Below are 16569 nucleotides of genomic sequence, written 5' to 3'. Positions count from 1 at the left end.
GAAACTTGGGGAAATATGTTTAACAAATAGTTCTTAAATATAATTTTTTTTATAAAATGTCTTGTATTTCTTCTTTCTGAAATGTCTGATAAGACAAAATAAAGTTGTTGCTGTTTTTACTTGATTCTTTGACTGTCTTGAGTGTGTTAAACTGTGCAGGTCAATTTGACCCATAACATAATGGATTTCTGTTTTTGTTGCACAAGGGTTAAGAGCAGAGAGCAAAGTCTGTGGTAAAGGTTTACTAAGTATGAAGTCATGACTTTATTTATTGTTCTCCTTAACCCAAATAAATTTTTACCTTCAGGACCTTCTTCCTGTCCTGAGTAAAAACAGGAATAATGTACAAATCATTTACAAAACACCTTACTAAAGCATCTGATAGGTTTCCAAGGAAAGGTTAGAACAAGATATAAAAAGATTGAACAATAAAATGCTGTCAGTACCAACCCAGGTTTCACTGCAGACAAGGTATGACTTAACTATACAGTTGAATTGGTTATTGACTGTATTTATTCTTGGTCAAACTTCAATGTCTGAAACTTAGAGCAAGTGCTGTGATTGACTGTTCTTATATTTAGATTACATATTTTGATGCATATTGGTAAAACACTGTCTGTGCGTTGATCCTCAGCAGCATTTCACTGTGAGGTGAATATGGGGGACATTGAAGATGAAATCGCTGTCATTGGCATGGGATGCAATTTTCCAGGAGGTATATTTTTATTTTGGCTTTATGTACTATTATGTATCAGAGACTTGTACATAATTATATTTATCATATACAATATATTCCAATAAGATAGCTATTTACTAAATGTTGAGTTTATGCTTTTGACAGGAGAGGGGCTTCAACATTTCTGGAATGTGCTGTTGGAGGGGAGGAACTGTGCTGGGCCAATTCCAAATGAAAGATTTGACATGTCCGAATGGTATGACCCAGACGACAACAAATCCGGAAAATCCCGCACGGAAAAAGCTGCTCTCATTGACGGGTATGTTCTATCTTATCTTGTCCGTTGAAGGATGTTAATATTTGAAGAGTCATTTACATGCTGAGTAAAATATTTTGCTAACAGACGAGCACATCAAATGTCTTATTTTCCATCTCATATGAATTGATTTTGGGATCTAGAAATACTCCACATGATGTATTAATTATAAACAGTCAAAAGCATGCATTTCACAGATCAACTGTAGTACAATTAGAACACCATATTTTATAGACATTTCAGTTAATTGTGCAAACTAAATTCTGACATGAACTAAACAAATGTGGTGTTTTTCTTCTTTCTTTTTTTTTTTTTTTTACTATTCCCAGGTTAAATGAATTTGATCACAAATTCTTCGGTATGTCAGAAACTGAAGTAGAACAAATGGACCCTCAGCACAAACTCCTTCTTGAGTGTACATATAGAACTTTAGAGAATGCTGGACTGCCAATGGAAAAGGCAAGTGGGACCAGAACAGGAGTATTTGTGGGTAAGTGACAATTAGTTACCAGCTTTAACAAGGATTCATTTAAAATGTAAGGCTTTTGTAAGGCCACACCTCATGTACTGCTTGTGTCTGCATTACTTTGAAGGTCTTATGAACCGAGATTATGAGAGTTGTGCTGTACAGAGAAGCCCAAATAGTATCAACCACTACACAGGCACTGGCATGGTTATGAGCATAGCAGCCAATCGAGTCTCCTACATGTTCAATCTCACTGGACCCTCAGTGTCCATTGACTGTGCCTGTTCATCGTCTCTGGTTGCTATTCATTTAGGATGTCAAGCATTGAAACAAGGTAGGTAAAGTACATATTATATCCAGTGTACGTAGCCTAGGGAAATTCATCAATAACCTTGGATTGATAATACAAGACAAGTCAAGGATGTAACATGCCTTCTATTTGCTTCCTCTTATCAGGTGACTGTGAGATGGCTCTATGCGGGGGTGTCAGCTGTATTATAAACCCATGGATCTTTGTCGCTCTCAGCAAAGCAAAGATGATCTCACCTGAAGGCACCAGCAAACCTTTCTCCAGCAGAGCAGATGGCTACGGCAGGGGTGAAGGCTGTGGGATTGTGTTGTTAAAGCCATTAAAACAAGTAATGTATTTTATATGTAAAATCAGTCACCAAAAAGGCAAAATATCCTTATTTAAACTTGAGCCACATTAAATGAACGAATTGTTAAAAGTGATATCGCACATTAACTGTATTATACAGGCTCTCAAGGACGGCAACGAAATATGGGGCATCATCAGCAAAACTGCCGTCAACCAAGATGGCCGCTCGGTCACTCCAATCACCAAGCCGTCCATGGTCCAACAGGAGGCGCTGCTGCGCACAATCTACTCTACGTCCGACCTGTCCAATGTCCAGTACATCGAGGCGCATGGGACTGGAACCCCAGTTGGGGACCCTATAGAGGCAGGGACCATCTCCAAAGTCATCGCCACAGCCAGACCTCCTGGCTCAGACACACTCCGCATCGGCTCTGTGAAAGGCAACATCGGTCACACAGAATCTGCAGCCGGAGTCGCAGGGCTGATCAAGGTACTTTTGATGATGAAGTATAAAACCATAGTACCTTCTGTCTTCTACTCTGAGGACAATGCCAGTATAGATGTCAAAGCCCTGAATTTGAAAGTTCCAACCACACCAGAAAAGTGGTCACATTCTGTTATGGTTGCAGGAATAAATAACTTTGGTTTTGGTGGAACAAATGCACATGCTATTGTCAAACAATACAAGCAGACTCATACTCCTAAACAGAGCGGTAGGAAATCTCACAAGTGCTTTGTCATATCCGCAAGTTCCATCAAGTCGATTGCTATGATGATGGAGGACACAATTCAGCAGATAGATGCAAACAGCGAATTTGACTTGGAAAGTCTCGTCTACACATCTGCGTGTAGGAGAAGCCACTTGAAACACAGGTACAGGAGGGCTTTCATGACCTCCACTCTGGCTGATCTGAAAAATCAATTGAAATCGACGCTGAATAAAAACATTGCCCTCTCAAATTCAGATCCAAGGTTAGTGTTTGTCTTTTGTGGAAATGGTGTGACCTACCAAGGCATGTGCAAACAGCTTCTGAGAGAGGAACCTGTGTTCAGAGAGAAGGTCAGGGAAGTTGAGAGCCTTTTCCAGAAGTTCGATAACATGGCGATCTTAGAGAGACTGGAGTCTGAGTCTGAGGCTGATGACTTTTCAAAACCAGAGGTTGTCCAGCCTCTGCTCTTCGCCGTTCAGGTTGGCATCGCCAGTCTCCTGAAGCATTGGGGCGTCCAACCTGATGCTGTTCTTGGGCACTCTGTTGGAGAGGTTGCTGCCGCCCACTGTTCTGGCCTCTTGTCTCTTGAGGATGCTGTGAAGGTGATTTATCACCGCAGCATCTTACAGGGTATGGTCACAGGTGGAAAAATGCTTGTGATTAGCAACATGGCAGTGTCGGAAATCTTGAAGATGCTTCCAGATTACTCTGGAAAGATTTGCATGGCTGCATACAACAGCCCACAGTCTTGCACCCTTTCCGGTGATGCAGATGCTATTAAGAGTCTCCACCAGAAGTTAAGCATGTCGGACAAGAGTAAAACTCTGTTCCTCCATATCCTGGACGTTCCGGCCGCTTACCACAGCCATATGATGGACCCCATCCTAACCCAAATAGAGGACAGGGTTGGCTCTTTGAAGGTGAATGAGACAGAGACAAAGTTGTTCTCAACGGTGACAGGGAAGGAGGTGGAACAAGCAGACTTCACGACAGGGAAGTACTGGGCCAGGAACATCCGAGAACCTGTTGCTTTTGAGCAGGCGGTGAGGTCAGCAGCCGACCAAAAGAAGAATGTGGTCTTTGTAGAGATAGGCCCCCGAAGGGCTTTACAGAGGAACATTATGGAGACTCTCGGAAAGGACATCACGGTCATCTCTTCTGTGCAACCAGATAAAGATCATGAGACAATGCTGTCTGTCGTCTCCAAACTGTTTGAGCTTGGAGTCTGTGTTGATTGGAACCAGTTCTACAAGGGGTGTGAGGCCTCACCAACACCTTTCCCAAGGTATATGTTTGATAATAAAAAGGTAGAGCTTATCAATGGAAAATGGCAGAAAGAGACGTCCAGTAATCACAAAGCGCTAAGCCAGACCAGTGACGGCAATGGCTTCACCTGTGATCTGTCGTCACCATCTTTATCTTACCTCCTGGAACATAAGCACAATGATGTCCCTATCTTGCCAGGCGCCTTCTATGCTGATCTGGGTTTAACTGTTGCCCTGGAAAGTGTCAAACCAAAGGTTCCACTTAATACACTGCAACTCAGCATTGACTTTCTGAGCCCGTTCATTCTCACACAGAATGCACCCGAGATTCAAGTGCACGTCGAGCCTGATGAAGGTACAACACATTTCAAAATGCAGTCTTCTACTGCAACCTATGCATCGGGCACTGTTGTGTGCAAGCGAGAGAGACTGATTGAGGAGCAGAACATTTCCTTGAGCTCCATCTACAAGAGATGCAAGCTACTGATTACTTCTGAGAAGCTTTACTCTGACCTAAACTCGACTGGATTTCAGTATGGTAATGTTTTCCAAAACAAGGGGGATATACATTACGGGGAAGAATTTGGGGAGGCTATTTCAGTTGTCACTGTTTCTGAGGAGTTGCTGCCTGAATTGCATGACTATTGCATTCATCCCGTAGTGTTAGACTACATGATGCAACTTTTTCCTATTGTTTCCGATGTATTTGATGGAAGGCCGGGGTTCCCAGCCAGAATTGGAAGCTTGACTGTAAATGAACCCCTGCAAGATGAGATGATCATCTATCTGAGAGCCACTAAAGTGGAGGATCATCAGTTTGAGGTGTGTGGCTGCTTCGCTGACAAAGAGGGCAAGGTGTTGGTTGAGCTTCGGGATGTGTTGATCAAGTACCTTGGGAGCCGCGCTGCTGTACTTGAGGAGGACTTCTACCACAATGAATTCTCTGTCGTCTCTGAAGACATTGCATCATCTCGTGGTCGCAAAGCCTTGGTTTTCTCTGACCAGTTAGGAATATCGAGGTCTTTGCAACAGCACTTGAGTTCCAAATCTAGATACATCTCCTTTACACATGCTAAGGATATCCTGAGCCATGGATTTGCCACACTCTTGGCCAACCTCAAGATTACAGACATAAAGAAGAACTTTGAGGAGGTTTTGTTTGTGTGGGGTGACGAGGATCTCACAGCTCATACATCTGAGAGTGTTCTGGATAACATGGTGAACTGCTGTGAGACGTTCCGACAGGTCATCCTGGAACTTAAAGACACACATTTCACAAATTCCATTAGAGCAATAACCTATCGCTCAGCAGAAACCACAGTTGACCACATCAGCTCAGGCTTTGCCCTGTCTGGCATGATTAGGTCATGTGCTGCAGAGATGGCTGAGCTGTCAATTCAGTGGATTGACATCAACTCCATGTCCACTGACGACATCCAAGCTCTGTCACACATTTTAAGATCGTATCCATGCAGCAAGTACGCTGAGTTGGTGGTGAAAAACGGGTTGGTTTTCAATTCTACCATTGTTCACATTCCCCTTGAAAAAACGGAGAGCTCAATCTGTGAAGGGAAAGTCTGCTCAACAACTGAGCCCTGCACATTTCAGACTACTGACCCATACAGAATGACTACCTTGTCTGCCATTCCCTCTGACTTGGAGAATCAGTACATTCCTGATAAGACTGTTGAGATTCAGCTCAACAAGATGTGCGTTCATTCCTCTGATTACTTCCCCGTCAGCGTCTCTGACCTGAACTTTGGCCAGACAATCTACTGGAGCAAACATGATGCTCAGACACACAATGTTATGGCTCTAGACTTCAATGGTACTGTCACTGCTGTAGGGAAGGGTGTACACAAACTGAAAGTGGGAGATCAAGTTGTCTCTTGTTATCCAGTTGTGGCATCCACAAAGATGATTGTTCCTGACGAGGCTTGCTACAAGACAAAGAAATTTCCATTTCTAAAAGAGACACCATGTGTTTCTTACTTTGTGTTGGCATGGGAGATCATGAACAGAGCATTGCCCAAAGTAAAAGGACAAAAGAAAACTTTGGGAATCGTGACTTCTATTTGTGACTCAGCTCTACTGAAGGTCCTGACTCTGTCAGCAAGCAAATCTGGATGGGATATTCTTGTAGGAGGACAGTCCAATGGTGTTTTTGTAGATGTTGATGCAATAGATGCATTTGTCCTCCTACCTCCATTTGATGAGTCTTTGGTTGCAAAAGCTGTCAATTTTCCTGGAGTGAAGCATGTTGTCATTGTCTGTGAATCCCACACCCAGGGCTTGCTCACACACACAGTTGTCAGAAGTGAAAAGGATAGCGTTCGCACACAGAACATCCTGATGACTCTTATCTTACAGAAGGGGTCACTCAGAGCACAGATGCCACATGTCTATCATTGGCTCAAGTCTTTGCACTTAGACAGGAGAGCATTTGTTCTCGACAGCTTCACTTTTCAGAGACAGACGTCCGGAAGCATTGAGTTCCTTCCTTTGGACGATCAAGATTCCTACTTCAACTCCAGGATGGTTCCTGTGGTGGCACTGGGCAAAGAGGGCTCCAGAGGCGCACTTTCCAATATTCCCTTGCAACAGAAACCCACCCAGCTTTTCCAAAAAAGAGCGGTGTACATTGTTACAGGTGGTCTCACTGGGCTGGGCTTTGAAACAGTCAGGTTCATTTCCCAGAAAGGGGGAGGGCATGTTGTCATTTTCTCCAGACGTAATCCCTCAACAGACATGCAGGTGGACATAAACAATGTGGAGAAAGAGACCGGTTCCTGCATCGTTTGCATCAAGTGTGATGTCTCTGTCTCTGAGGATGTGCACAACGCAATTGGTCAGATTGGCAAGAAATTCCGCTCCTGTCCAATCAGAGGGGTTTTCCACAGTGCCGTTGTCCTGCATGATGAGTTGATTGAAACCCTTGACAAATCTCTCTTTGAGAAAGTAATGAAGCCTAAAGTGAATGGGGCTCTAAATCTGCACCATGCAACAGAACACTGCAAGTTAGATTACTTTGTGTGCTACTCTTCCATTTCTGCCTTTATTGGCAACGCCGCACAAATTAACTACAGTGCAGCAAACACGTTCCTGGACACATTCTGTCAGTATAGACGGAACATTGGACTTGCTGGGCAGTCCATCAACTGGGGGGCTTTGAACATTGGTCTTCTGCTGAACAAAGACCATTTCCATAAATTCCTTGAAGCTAAGGGGCTGATGGTGATGGATGTGGCAGAGATACATGAAGGTTTGGAGCAAGCCTTACTGCTAAATAAACCCCAACAGGCAGTGTGTAGGTTTCACTACAAAAACATTATCAACAATGTTCTCCCTAAAAACGCTGCACTGACCGTCCGTCTGATTGCTGTAATGGAGGAAACACTCCGCAAAACTCAACTGTCAGACTCAAGAGCAGATACAACTGTCTCGTTATCTTCTCCTGCTGAATATATCAAATCTCTCCTCAGTGAAACAGTGGGTGTGGACAAGAACGAGCTACACGAAGAGTCCACCCTCTATGCCTTGGGCATTGACTCAATGCTTGCTATGACTCTGCAAAATCGCATATTTCATGAGAGGGGTGTGAACTTGCCCCTGGTTAAAATCTTAGACCCAGATGCTTCACTGTCTACATTGATAGCAGTTCTGGGGGAAGGCAGAGAGGCTGACAAGGACGAGTATACTGATGAGGAAGCAGTCCTCGATGCAACAAGGCTGTAGGCCTCTCTGATGCATATGTTCAACATGAAAGCATAATCACATTACATGGGAAATAGCATTAGTTCATTGCAGGAGACAATCAAGAAAGATATATTTTACTTGGCACGGTTATAATCATAAACTGAAACTGATATCAAAAAGGAAACGAAAAAGGAATTTGTGAACTGAGATTTTACTAAAAAGGAAAATGATGAAGAAAACAAATGCAATGCAAAGATGCAAAACCAACTACAATTGGCTACAAATCTGAATTAATCTATTGTGAACACTTATTTTTTGTCAAACTGAAACAAATTAATCCCCAAACTAAAACTAAACTGAAACTTAATAATACTGTTACTTGGTAAAGATCCTATTATCAAGAGAATGTCACTGGATGTGCAAAATGCATCCCAGCAGAATTTTGATGGTATTCAGGCATCATAAAATTTGAAGCCAAAGGTATACTGTCAATTGTGTACAACAAGGATTTTCTAAATCATCATAGCATTATTGTATGTGATTACTAATTTAATGCAACTGTTATTCTTTATTCTGTAATGTTGTGAAGTCCAAAATGTATTACATTCTCTTACACATTTACAATGCAATGCACATGCTTTATCGTTTGAAAATGTTTTCAATACGCAGATGAACATTGTTGTATAGCCTACAGTAGATCATAGTCACATTACTTTAAACTAGTCACCATGAAATCAATTAAAATAAAGGACATTCAAAACGTTGATGTTGTGTTTAACTTGTGTACAACTGGGTGGTTTTCATTTCAGGGAAGTAAAGTCATGTCTGTTTTGTATAACAGTATTGTCTTTCTCGCTAGAAGAACCAGGGTCCCAGTTTTAATTTGCTTGTAGTCTAATTAACTCCTGCAAATTGACTACCAATTGGAAATTAAATAATTTTACTCAATTCATTAGAAACATTTTTCGGAGGACATGGTCCTCAGATGCGCGACTCGATGATAAAACAGTTGTCATCACTGGAGCCAATACTGGCATCGGCAAAGAGCGTTTTATTGTGTTTATCTTACACCGCCCACCGTCTTTCCTTTTCTCACATGTCCTCCAAGATTGCCCTATCCTCGCAGGTTTCTTTTTATGCTCTCTCTGATTTAATAAATGTTGGGAACATGGTATTTAATCATTTAATCACACAGAGTATAGCATGTTTAGTTATTGGTCTTCAGCTTAAATGTACCCCTTGATGACAAATTGTACCTGTTTATGTATTACATTATTTATGTTTATACCATCCAGTGACACTAGGTGGAACCATACAGTCAGTTTAGATTCAGATTTCAAGAATACCTTTTTATTTGACTTTTTAACAGGAGCCAGAATCATCATGGCTTGCAGAGATATGGAGAAAGCAGTCAGCACTTAAATAAGTTGTAGAAGGCTCCGGCAATAAAAACGTTATCCTAAAGCTTGATTTGTCAGACACCAAGTCGATCAAGAAGTTCGCAGAGGTCATCAACAGGGGTAGGAGCATAATCACATGACATTTCTGTACATTAGGATCTTCTTACCCCTCCATAGACACCAAAAGTTTAAGTGGAGATGATTGCACACCACATTGTTTTTATACTGGACTCTCCTCTGATCTGTATGTAGAGGAAAGCAAACTGAACATCCATAAACAATACTGGAGTAATGGTTTGTCCCTATGGGACAACAGCAGATGGCTTTGAGATGCAGATCAGTGTCAACCACATGGGTGTGTACAAGCATGTATTACCAGGGCAAGGCATTGCCAGGGAGATGAAAACATTTAATGTGTGCTTAGGCCACTGTTGATGATTTACCCTGATCATATAATCTGAAATGTTGAGCGACCCCGACACAATAATGACAAAAATAAGGAAGTACGAATTCAAGCATTACTTCAGAGTACAAAGTTAATACAAATAATGGACTTTAGTTTGTTAATAAAATTATATATAGCAAAGGTAAGTTACAGAAATGCAAGGCCCGTTCAAGGTTGAGGAAAGAAGTCTGCCCTAAATCATTAAACACAAGTCATGACATGTTAACTCTCTTTAACGTCAGTGATAATGTACCCACTAACCATTAACTATTTTCAGGAAGTCAATTTACTTCCTGGTCCTGTTTCTATAACAATGATACAATAGTACAGAATAACTAGAGTTAAGTACATTTAGTCTTTTTTATTTTTTTGAGAGTAGATCAGTATTTGTTTTTTCGTGTGGACCCCAAGAATACTAGCAAACACTTTGTGGAAGGTAATGGGGATTAAAAAAAAAGAAAGAAAGAAAGGAATACATAAATACATAAAGCTAAGAATGGAGACAAATTCACGGTCAGTTAATTCACCTCACAGGGTATTGTCATACCATCATTTGAGGTCACTTCCTGTTGATGGACTTATTGATTGACCTGATCAAGAGATCATCCAGGATCGTCAATGTGTCTTCCATGGCCCACAGCTTGGGCACCATCAACCTAGACGACATCAACAGTGAGAAGGGCTACAACAAGAACAAGGCCTACAGCCAGAGCAAACTGGCCAACATCCTCTTCACCCACCTACTGGCCAAGAGGCTAGAAGGTCATCTTTATCTCTCCTTCATTTGGTTAATGTCCGGGACTCTGTACTGCAGCAGTCTATTTACCCTTGAGCTCCTAAAACATTAATGCTTTGTGTGGTGTAGCTGCAAAATTATACAGTGTTGTACTTGAGATATGATGTTGTTGTTGCACAGTGTCTGGTCAAATAGAGATTGTTATTTAGCACCAATCATTGTAACACTGTTAGAACAGTTAACTTCTAGTCACTGACTTTCTACTGTACTTACTACATGCAGTTTGTACCCCACGTTGGCTAATGGCAAGTGGCATAGTGAATGAATACTTATTAATGTATAGTACTGTATGATGGAGCTTAACATTCCCTCCCCCCCTAGGTACCGGTGTGACTGCCTACTCCCTCCACCCTGGAGTGGTCCAAACTGACCTGTGGCGACACCTCAACCCTGCACAGCAGGCTGTCATGAAGATGGTCAGCCCGTTCACCAAGAACTCAGTCCAGGGAGCTCAGACAACCATCTACTGCGCTGTGGACCCTGGACTGGAGACCAAGAGTGGTGGATATTACAGGTGAGCTCAGGTTTGGTTGGTTTGTTTGTTGCTCAGAAAACTGAGATAATAATAATAATATTTATATAATAATAACAGTATTTGTTATTTTGTCTAGTAGAGCCTGTACATTTGTCCTGTTGATGCTGTAGTTACTGGAATACTGTGAGGCCTCATGTTGTGTGTTGTCTGTGTTTGCTCACAGTGACTGTGCACCTGCCACCTGCTCCAGGGCTGCCACAGACGACAGCGTGGCTCAGAAACTGTGGGATCTCAGCTGTCAGATGCTCTCCATATCCTGGGATTGATGTGTGTCGACGTCATCCAACTGCTACCTTTTGAAATATGGTTCAAGTTTACACAAAAGGACCAAGTGGAGATTCCACATACAATTATAGCATTTATTAGTTTTTTCATTCCATCCTCATCATGCAATCGTATATGATTTTATGGTAGTTGTTAACTCATGTATTGTTGTTCCATTCTGAAGTGCCATGCCTGAAAGTAGCTTCTTGTATTTTCTATGTGTCTGAAGTATGTATATACATTCCTTGGGGAGGATCAATGATGCAATTAGTGATTTGTGGACAGGTTTGGCAAAATGATGCAAGGGGTTATACTTATTGTATAATTCATAGCTTTAAAAATCCATATATTATTCAATAATCATTTATTACATCAAAGCAAATATGTATTTTATATTTAGTTGTCGAAATGCGGCCGAAATGAGTTTTCTCCGCAGGGTGTCCAGGCTCTCCCTTAGGTGAGAAGCTCGGTCATCCGGGAGGGGCTCAGAGTAGAACCACTGCTCCTCCGCGTCGAGAGGGGCCAGTTGAGGTGGCTCTGGCATCTGATAAGGATGCCTCCTGGACGCCTCCCTGGTGAGGTGTTCTGGGCACGTCCCATTGGGAAGAGGCCCCGGGGAAGACCCAGGACACGCTGGAGGGACTATGTCTCTCGGCTGGCCTGGGAACGCCTCAGGGTCCCCCAGGAAGAGCTGGTGGAAGTGGCCGGGGAGAGGGAAGTCTGGGCCTCCCTGCTTAGGTTGCTGCCCCCGCGACCCGACCCCCGGATAAGCGGAAGATGACGGACGGACAGACGGATATTTAGTTGTACTAAACCACCACTCATGACAATATTGCAATTATTATAAATATTTGCATAATATTTTGTGCAGAAATTAAATACAAATAAAAAACGTATATTTTTTGCACCATAATCCCAGGCTTTGAACTTTGTTCTGTAATTGGTTGGGAAAGAGTACAGAACATTTTCCACAGAAGTATAACATTGAGCAGCTTACTCTCACTCCAAAGATTATTGTTGCTGTAGACAAGTACATATATTTACATTACATTTAGTCATTTAGCAGACGCTCTTATCCAGAGCGACTTATAGTAAGTACAGGGACATTACCCCGAGGCAAGTAGGGTGAAGTGCCTTGCCCAAGGACACAACGTCAGTTGGCATGACCGGGAATCGAACTGGCAACCTTCGGATTACTAGTCCGACTCCCTCACCGCTCAGCCACCTGACTCCCCATATATATACTGTATGTAATAACAATATACATTTTCTTGTTGGACCTGACAAGTTATTGCTCGTAACCTTCATCAATAAATGTATTCTTATTTATTTATAAATGTATTGTGGGTGATTTGTCTGTTCGGTGACATCACTGTTGCATTTGATGCAGATTTTATTACAGAATATTAATAGTTCAACTATTACTGTAGAGAGCACTTCTCAGGAGGCTTATCTTGTTGCCACAGACAGTAATAGCACACTGTATAACAGGGGCTGCTATCACACCTGAAGGGAAGCCAGAGCAGGCAAGTGGTTCATTTCGAACCACACCTTAATTTCTTATAGAGAAGTTAAGTTAACAAGAAAATGCCTGAATGCAATACAAACTGCATTGAAAAGCCTTTATCAGAGGGTTTTGGAAAACTGGGCAACTTTGTTGGAAGGCATCACTGGTGGTTTTTTATTATTCCTCTGTTCATCTCAGCCGGTCTCGGAGGAGGATTCTACTTCCTCAAAGACAGAGAGGCAAATGGAATTGAAGAGCAGTTTACACCCGTGAATGGACCTGCTAAACACGAGAAAGTCATTGTCAAAACTAACTTCCCAACTAATGACAGCGAATTCTCTCGCTTGAGACTGTATACTGAAGGGACTTTTGCCTCTCTGATTTTGAGTGACACAGTAAATGTGCTCTCAAACAACGTTTTTGCAAAGATTGTTGAAATGGACCAACTTGTTAAGGATATTAAAGTAGCAACAATTGGCTTCAATGACATTTGTGCTATGATTGCTGGAGAATGTATGACAAATTCAATTTTTGACATTGTTAAAACTCCTGCTGATGCTGAGAGCATAAACATTACATACCCATTTAATGGTGATTTTTTCACTGCCTCCGAGATTGGTGGTGTGAAACTTAAACCAGGGTCAGAGCTAATTGAGAGTGCAAAAGCTATCAGGCTATTTTATTTCTTAAATGATGTGAACCAGACTGTAAATACAATGTGGCTGACAGAGTTCATCAACAACATTTCAAAGATTGAAGATAACGAGGTAAGAACTTTTAAGATTGTACAAATATAGTACCATGAATTCAAAGAAAACAGTGCTGCTATAATGCAGCAATACAAAATCAGTTTTTATATGAACTTTGAAGATATTTTTGGGGGGAATAATGCCAGTCTCATATCTCACAAATTATAACTTTTGAAGTTGGCGAGTGAAATCTTTTCCAAATTTGTTCTGAGAAGTTGTTTTGAAAAGGTGTGTGGGATGTACCACTAATGTGTTATCTCTCTTTGACAATTGTAGATGTCAGCTTCTTATTTCACTTCACTATCAAGAGAAGAGGAATTTGAAAAGAGCACAGACTCCATCATCCCTTTGTTCTCAGTGACGTATACCATCGCCATTACTTTCTCTATCGTGTCATGTATGAGGTATGTCTTGTCTTCATTCTACCTCACATAAACTTCATAATCACTCTTACTTATCTTATATAATGAAAATATTCTTGAAAAAACAATGGTAAAGAAATGATGACGTTAAAAGCTTGAAGCAGTTTTAAAGAGCTGTTATCTGCTGTACTTACTATTTACAGTATTGTTTGATGGATGAACTCTTAGCTAAAGAGAGGTGTGTTGTTTCTAGGTTGGACTGTGTGAGGAATAAGGTGTGGGTGGCCACCTTCGGCGTCCTCTCTGCAGGCTTGGCTGTGGTGTCCAGTTTTGGGTTATTGCTCTACTGTGGGATGCCCTTCGCTATGACTGTGGCAACGGCTCCGTTTTTGATTCTGGGTAAGTTTACAGACTGCGCTTGTGACACACCAAACGTGTTAAGAGAGATCCTGTGCTCTGTTACAATGCAACAATCTTAAAAGACAGAGTTTATGTAGATTACATACTGTAATAATTTGCATACTGTATTTTCTTTTCTTTAGGAATCGGTGTTGATGATATGTTCATCATGATTTCTTGCTGGCAGAAGTCTCAAGTTAACCACAGAGTAGAGGACCGTATGGCAGAGACGTACAAAGATGCAGCAGTTTCCATCACCATCACAACACTGACCGACGCCTTGGCTTTCTATATTGGTCTCTTAACTCCCTTTGCTTCTGTGCAGTCTTTCTGTATGTATACTGGCACTGCAGTTGTATTCTGTTACTTGTACAACATCACTTTCTTTGGTGCGTTCTTAGCACTGAACGGACGCAGAGAGGAAAGCAACAGGCACTGGCTGACTTGCATGAAGGTACCAGAACCCAGCTCTGCCAAGTACAACACATGTAGTGAAGGGGGCTACTATGATAAAGACACAGGGAAGGAAGAACCAATGCCAATCAACAACTTTTTCAAGAACTATTATGGGCCATTTCTGACAAAGAAGTTGACCAAGGGGTTTGTAATGCTCCTCTATGCTGGGTATTTGGCAGCAAGCATTTATGGCTGCTTCCAAATGAAAGAGGGCATCGATCTGAAACAATTAGCAACTGATGACTCATATGTGGGTAGCTATTATGATGACGAGGAAAAGTACTTCTCCAAATTCGGCCCAAATGTGATGGTTGTTGTGACAAACACAAACTTTCAATACTGGGATGTTAATTCCCAGGACAAGCTTGATGCTTGTCTTCACAAATTTGAGGATCTAACCATTGATAATCGACCATTGGTCGCCAAAAATATGACTATATCTTGGCTAAATCAATATCTGACATATGGAAATGCAACAGGTTTGAATCTTAACGACCAAAAAACCTTCATTGATAATTTAACAGATTTTTTCAGTCTTTCACCTGCCACACAAGCTTTTAGACAGGATGTGAACTTTTCAGTGGCTGAAGGGCATATTTATGCCTCCAGAATGTTCGTCCAGACAGTTGATATTCTGACAGCCATTGATGAAAAGGACTTGCTGAATGAGTTCAGAAACACAGCTCAAGCCTGTCCTGAGGCCTTGGTTGTCTACCACCCTGCTTTCATTTTCTTTGATCAATATGCAGTCATTGTTACTAACACCATCCAAAACATTGTTGTGGCCACTGTTGCTATGCTGGTCATCTCTCTTCTGCTAATTCCCAGTCCCATATGTTCCCTATGGGTGACCTTTGCCATTGCTTCGGTCATAGTTGGAGTTGCTGGTTTCATGGCTTTATGGGATGTTAACCTAGACTCTGTCTCCATGATCAATCTTGTCATCTGCATCGGGTTCTCAGTGGACTTCTCTGCTCACATTTCTTATGCCTTTGTCACAAGCAAACAGCCCACAGCTGATGACAAATTAATAGAGGCTGTTTTTAACTTGGGGTATCCTATAATTCAGGGGGCTCTGTCTACTATTTTAGGAGTAGTGGTTCTGTCTGCATCTGAGAGCTACATCTTCAGAACCTTCTTTAAAATAATGTTCCTGGTCATTTTCTTTGGGGCTTTACATGGTGTGACTTTTATACCAGTGTTTCTAAGCTTCTTTGGAAAATGTAGCATTCAAGTCAGTGATGAAAAGAAGGACATTGATCAGTCTGATGCATCCAACCCACCAGTTAACGTGTATGCAAATCAGATGAGTTTCAGTCGATCCAGTTCTAGTTTAAATGTTTCAACTCACACTAATGACCGAAGCTAGTTCAGACATGGCACTCGGGCAGCGCACGTCATCCGCTCATTACTACACCTACAATATCTCTATTGCTCCCTCCCATCAAGGAGGCAGGGAGCGCTTCCCTTAGATCATCCACTTCGCCAAAGTCAAACCTATTTCCATGTCATAGTTATCGATAAATGGTCAAATCTAATACATGAGTGTCTTGACTGAACTAGTGAAAGGGTGAATTATACATTTGATCCTGACTGTTACTAATATAGATCATCCGTGCAATGCTTAGATCCCCTACTCTTTGAGAACACCAAAATAGTTAAAGAACAGTATGTGGATCTCTTCTCTGTCTTACTATTACAGGAAAGATGTTACTCCTAGTGCAATAGTTCACCTTTACAGACCTTCCCACTTACTATGTAACAGTGCATTTATTATATTTGTGCTTCTGGTTTCCATAAGAAAATGATGTTGACATTTTGAAACTTGTTAAATTGTGTTTTGTTTAAGAAATATGTTGATTTAGTACTCGCTGTGAATTATATTATTGTTGCTTGCTTTCTTACAGGTACACTCTTGCACTTTTGAGG

At 41.6% G+C, this 16569-nt stretch overlaps 2 protein-coding genes and 1 pseudogene across 2 annotated transcripts; all 3 read left to right on the top strand.

Moving 5' to 3' along the window:
• The first annotated feature begins 657 nt into the window (after nt 1-657).
• Nucleotides 658-7810, top strand: LOC136957444 (phthioceranic/hydroxyphthioceranic acid synthase-like). The gene is made up of 6 exons (XM_067251379.1): nt 658-715; nt 842-995; nt 1322-1482; nt 1586-1792; nt 1915-2096; nt 2217-7810. Exons 1-6 carry the CDS (start codon nt 658-660, stop codon nt 7764-7766), a joined length of 6312 nt encoding a protein of 2103 aa, XP_067107480.1. The 3' UTR covers nt 7767-7810.
• A 1285-nt stretch (nt 7811-9095) lies between these two features.
• Nucleotides 9096-11253, top strand: LOC136957445 (retinol dehydrogenase 11-like; annotated as a pseudogene).
• Nucleotides 11254-12751: 1498 nt separating this feature from the next.
• LOC136957848 (patched domain-containing protein 3-like) lies at nt 12752-16402 on the top strand. Its single transcript, XM_067252060.1, has 4 exons — nt 12752-13441; nt 13700-13827; nt 14039-14184; nt 14328-16402. Exons 1-4 carry the CDS (start codon nt 12755-12757, stop codon nt 16007-16009), a joined length of 2643 nt encoding a protein of 880 aa, XP_067108161.1. The 5' UTR covers nt 12752-12754; the 3' UTR covers nt 16010-16402.
• Nucleotides 16403-16569: the final 167 nt, after the last annotated feature.

Source organism: Osmerus mordax, chromosome 15, assembly GCF_038355195.1.
Source record: "Osmerus mordax isolate fOsmMor3 chromosome 15, fOsmMor3.pri, whole genome shotgun sequence".
NCBI classification, from domain to species: Eukaryota; Metazoa; Chordata; class Actinopteri; order Osmeriformes; family Osmeridae; genus Osmerus; species Osmerus mordax.
This window is presented reverse-complemented; position numbering and strand designations above follow the sequence as displayed.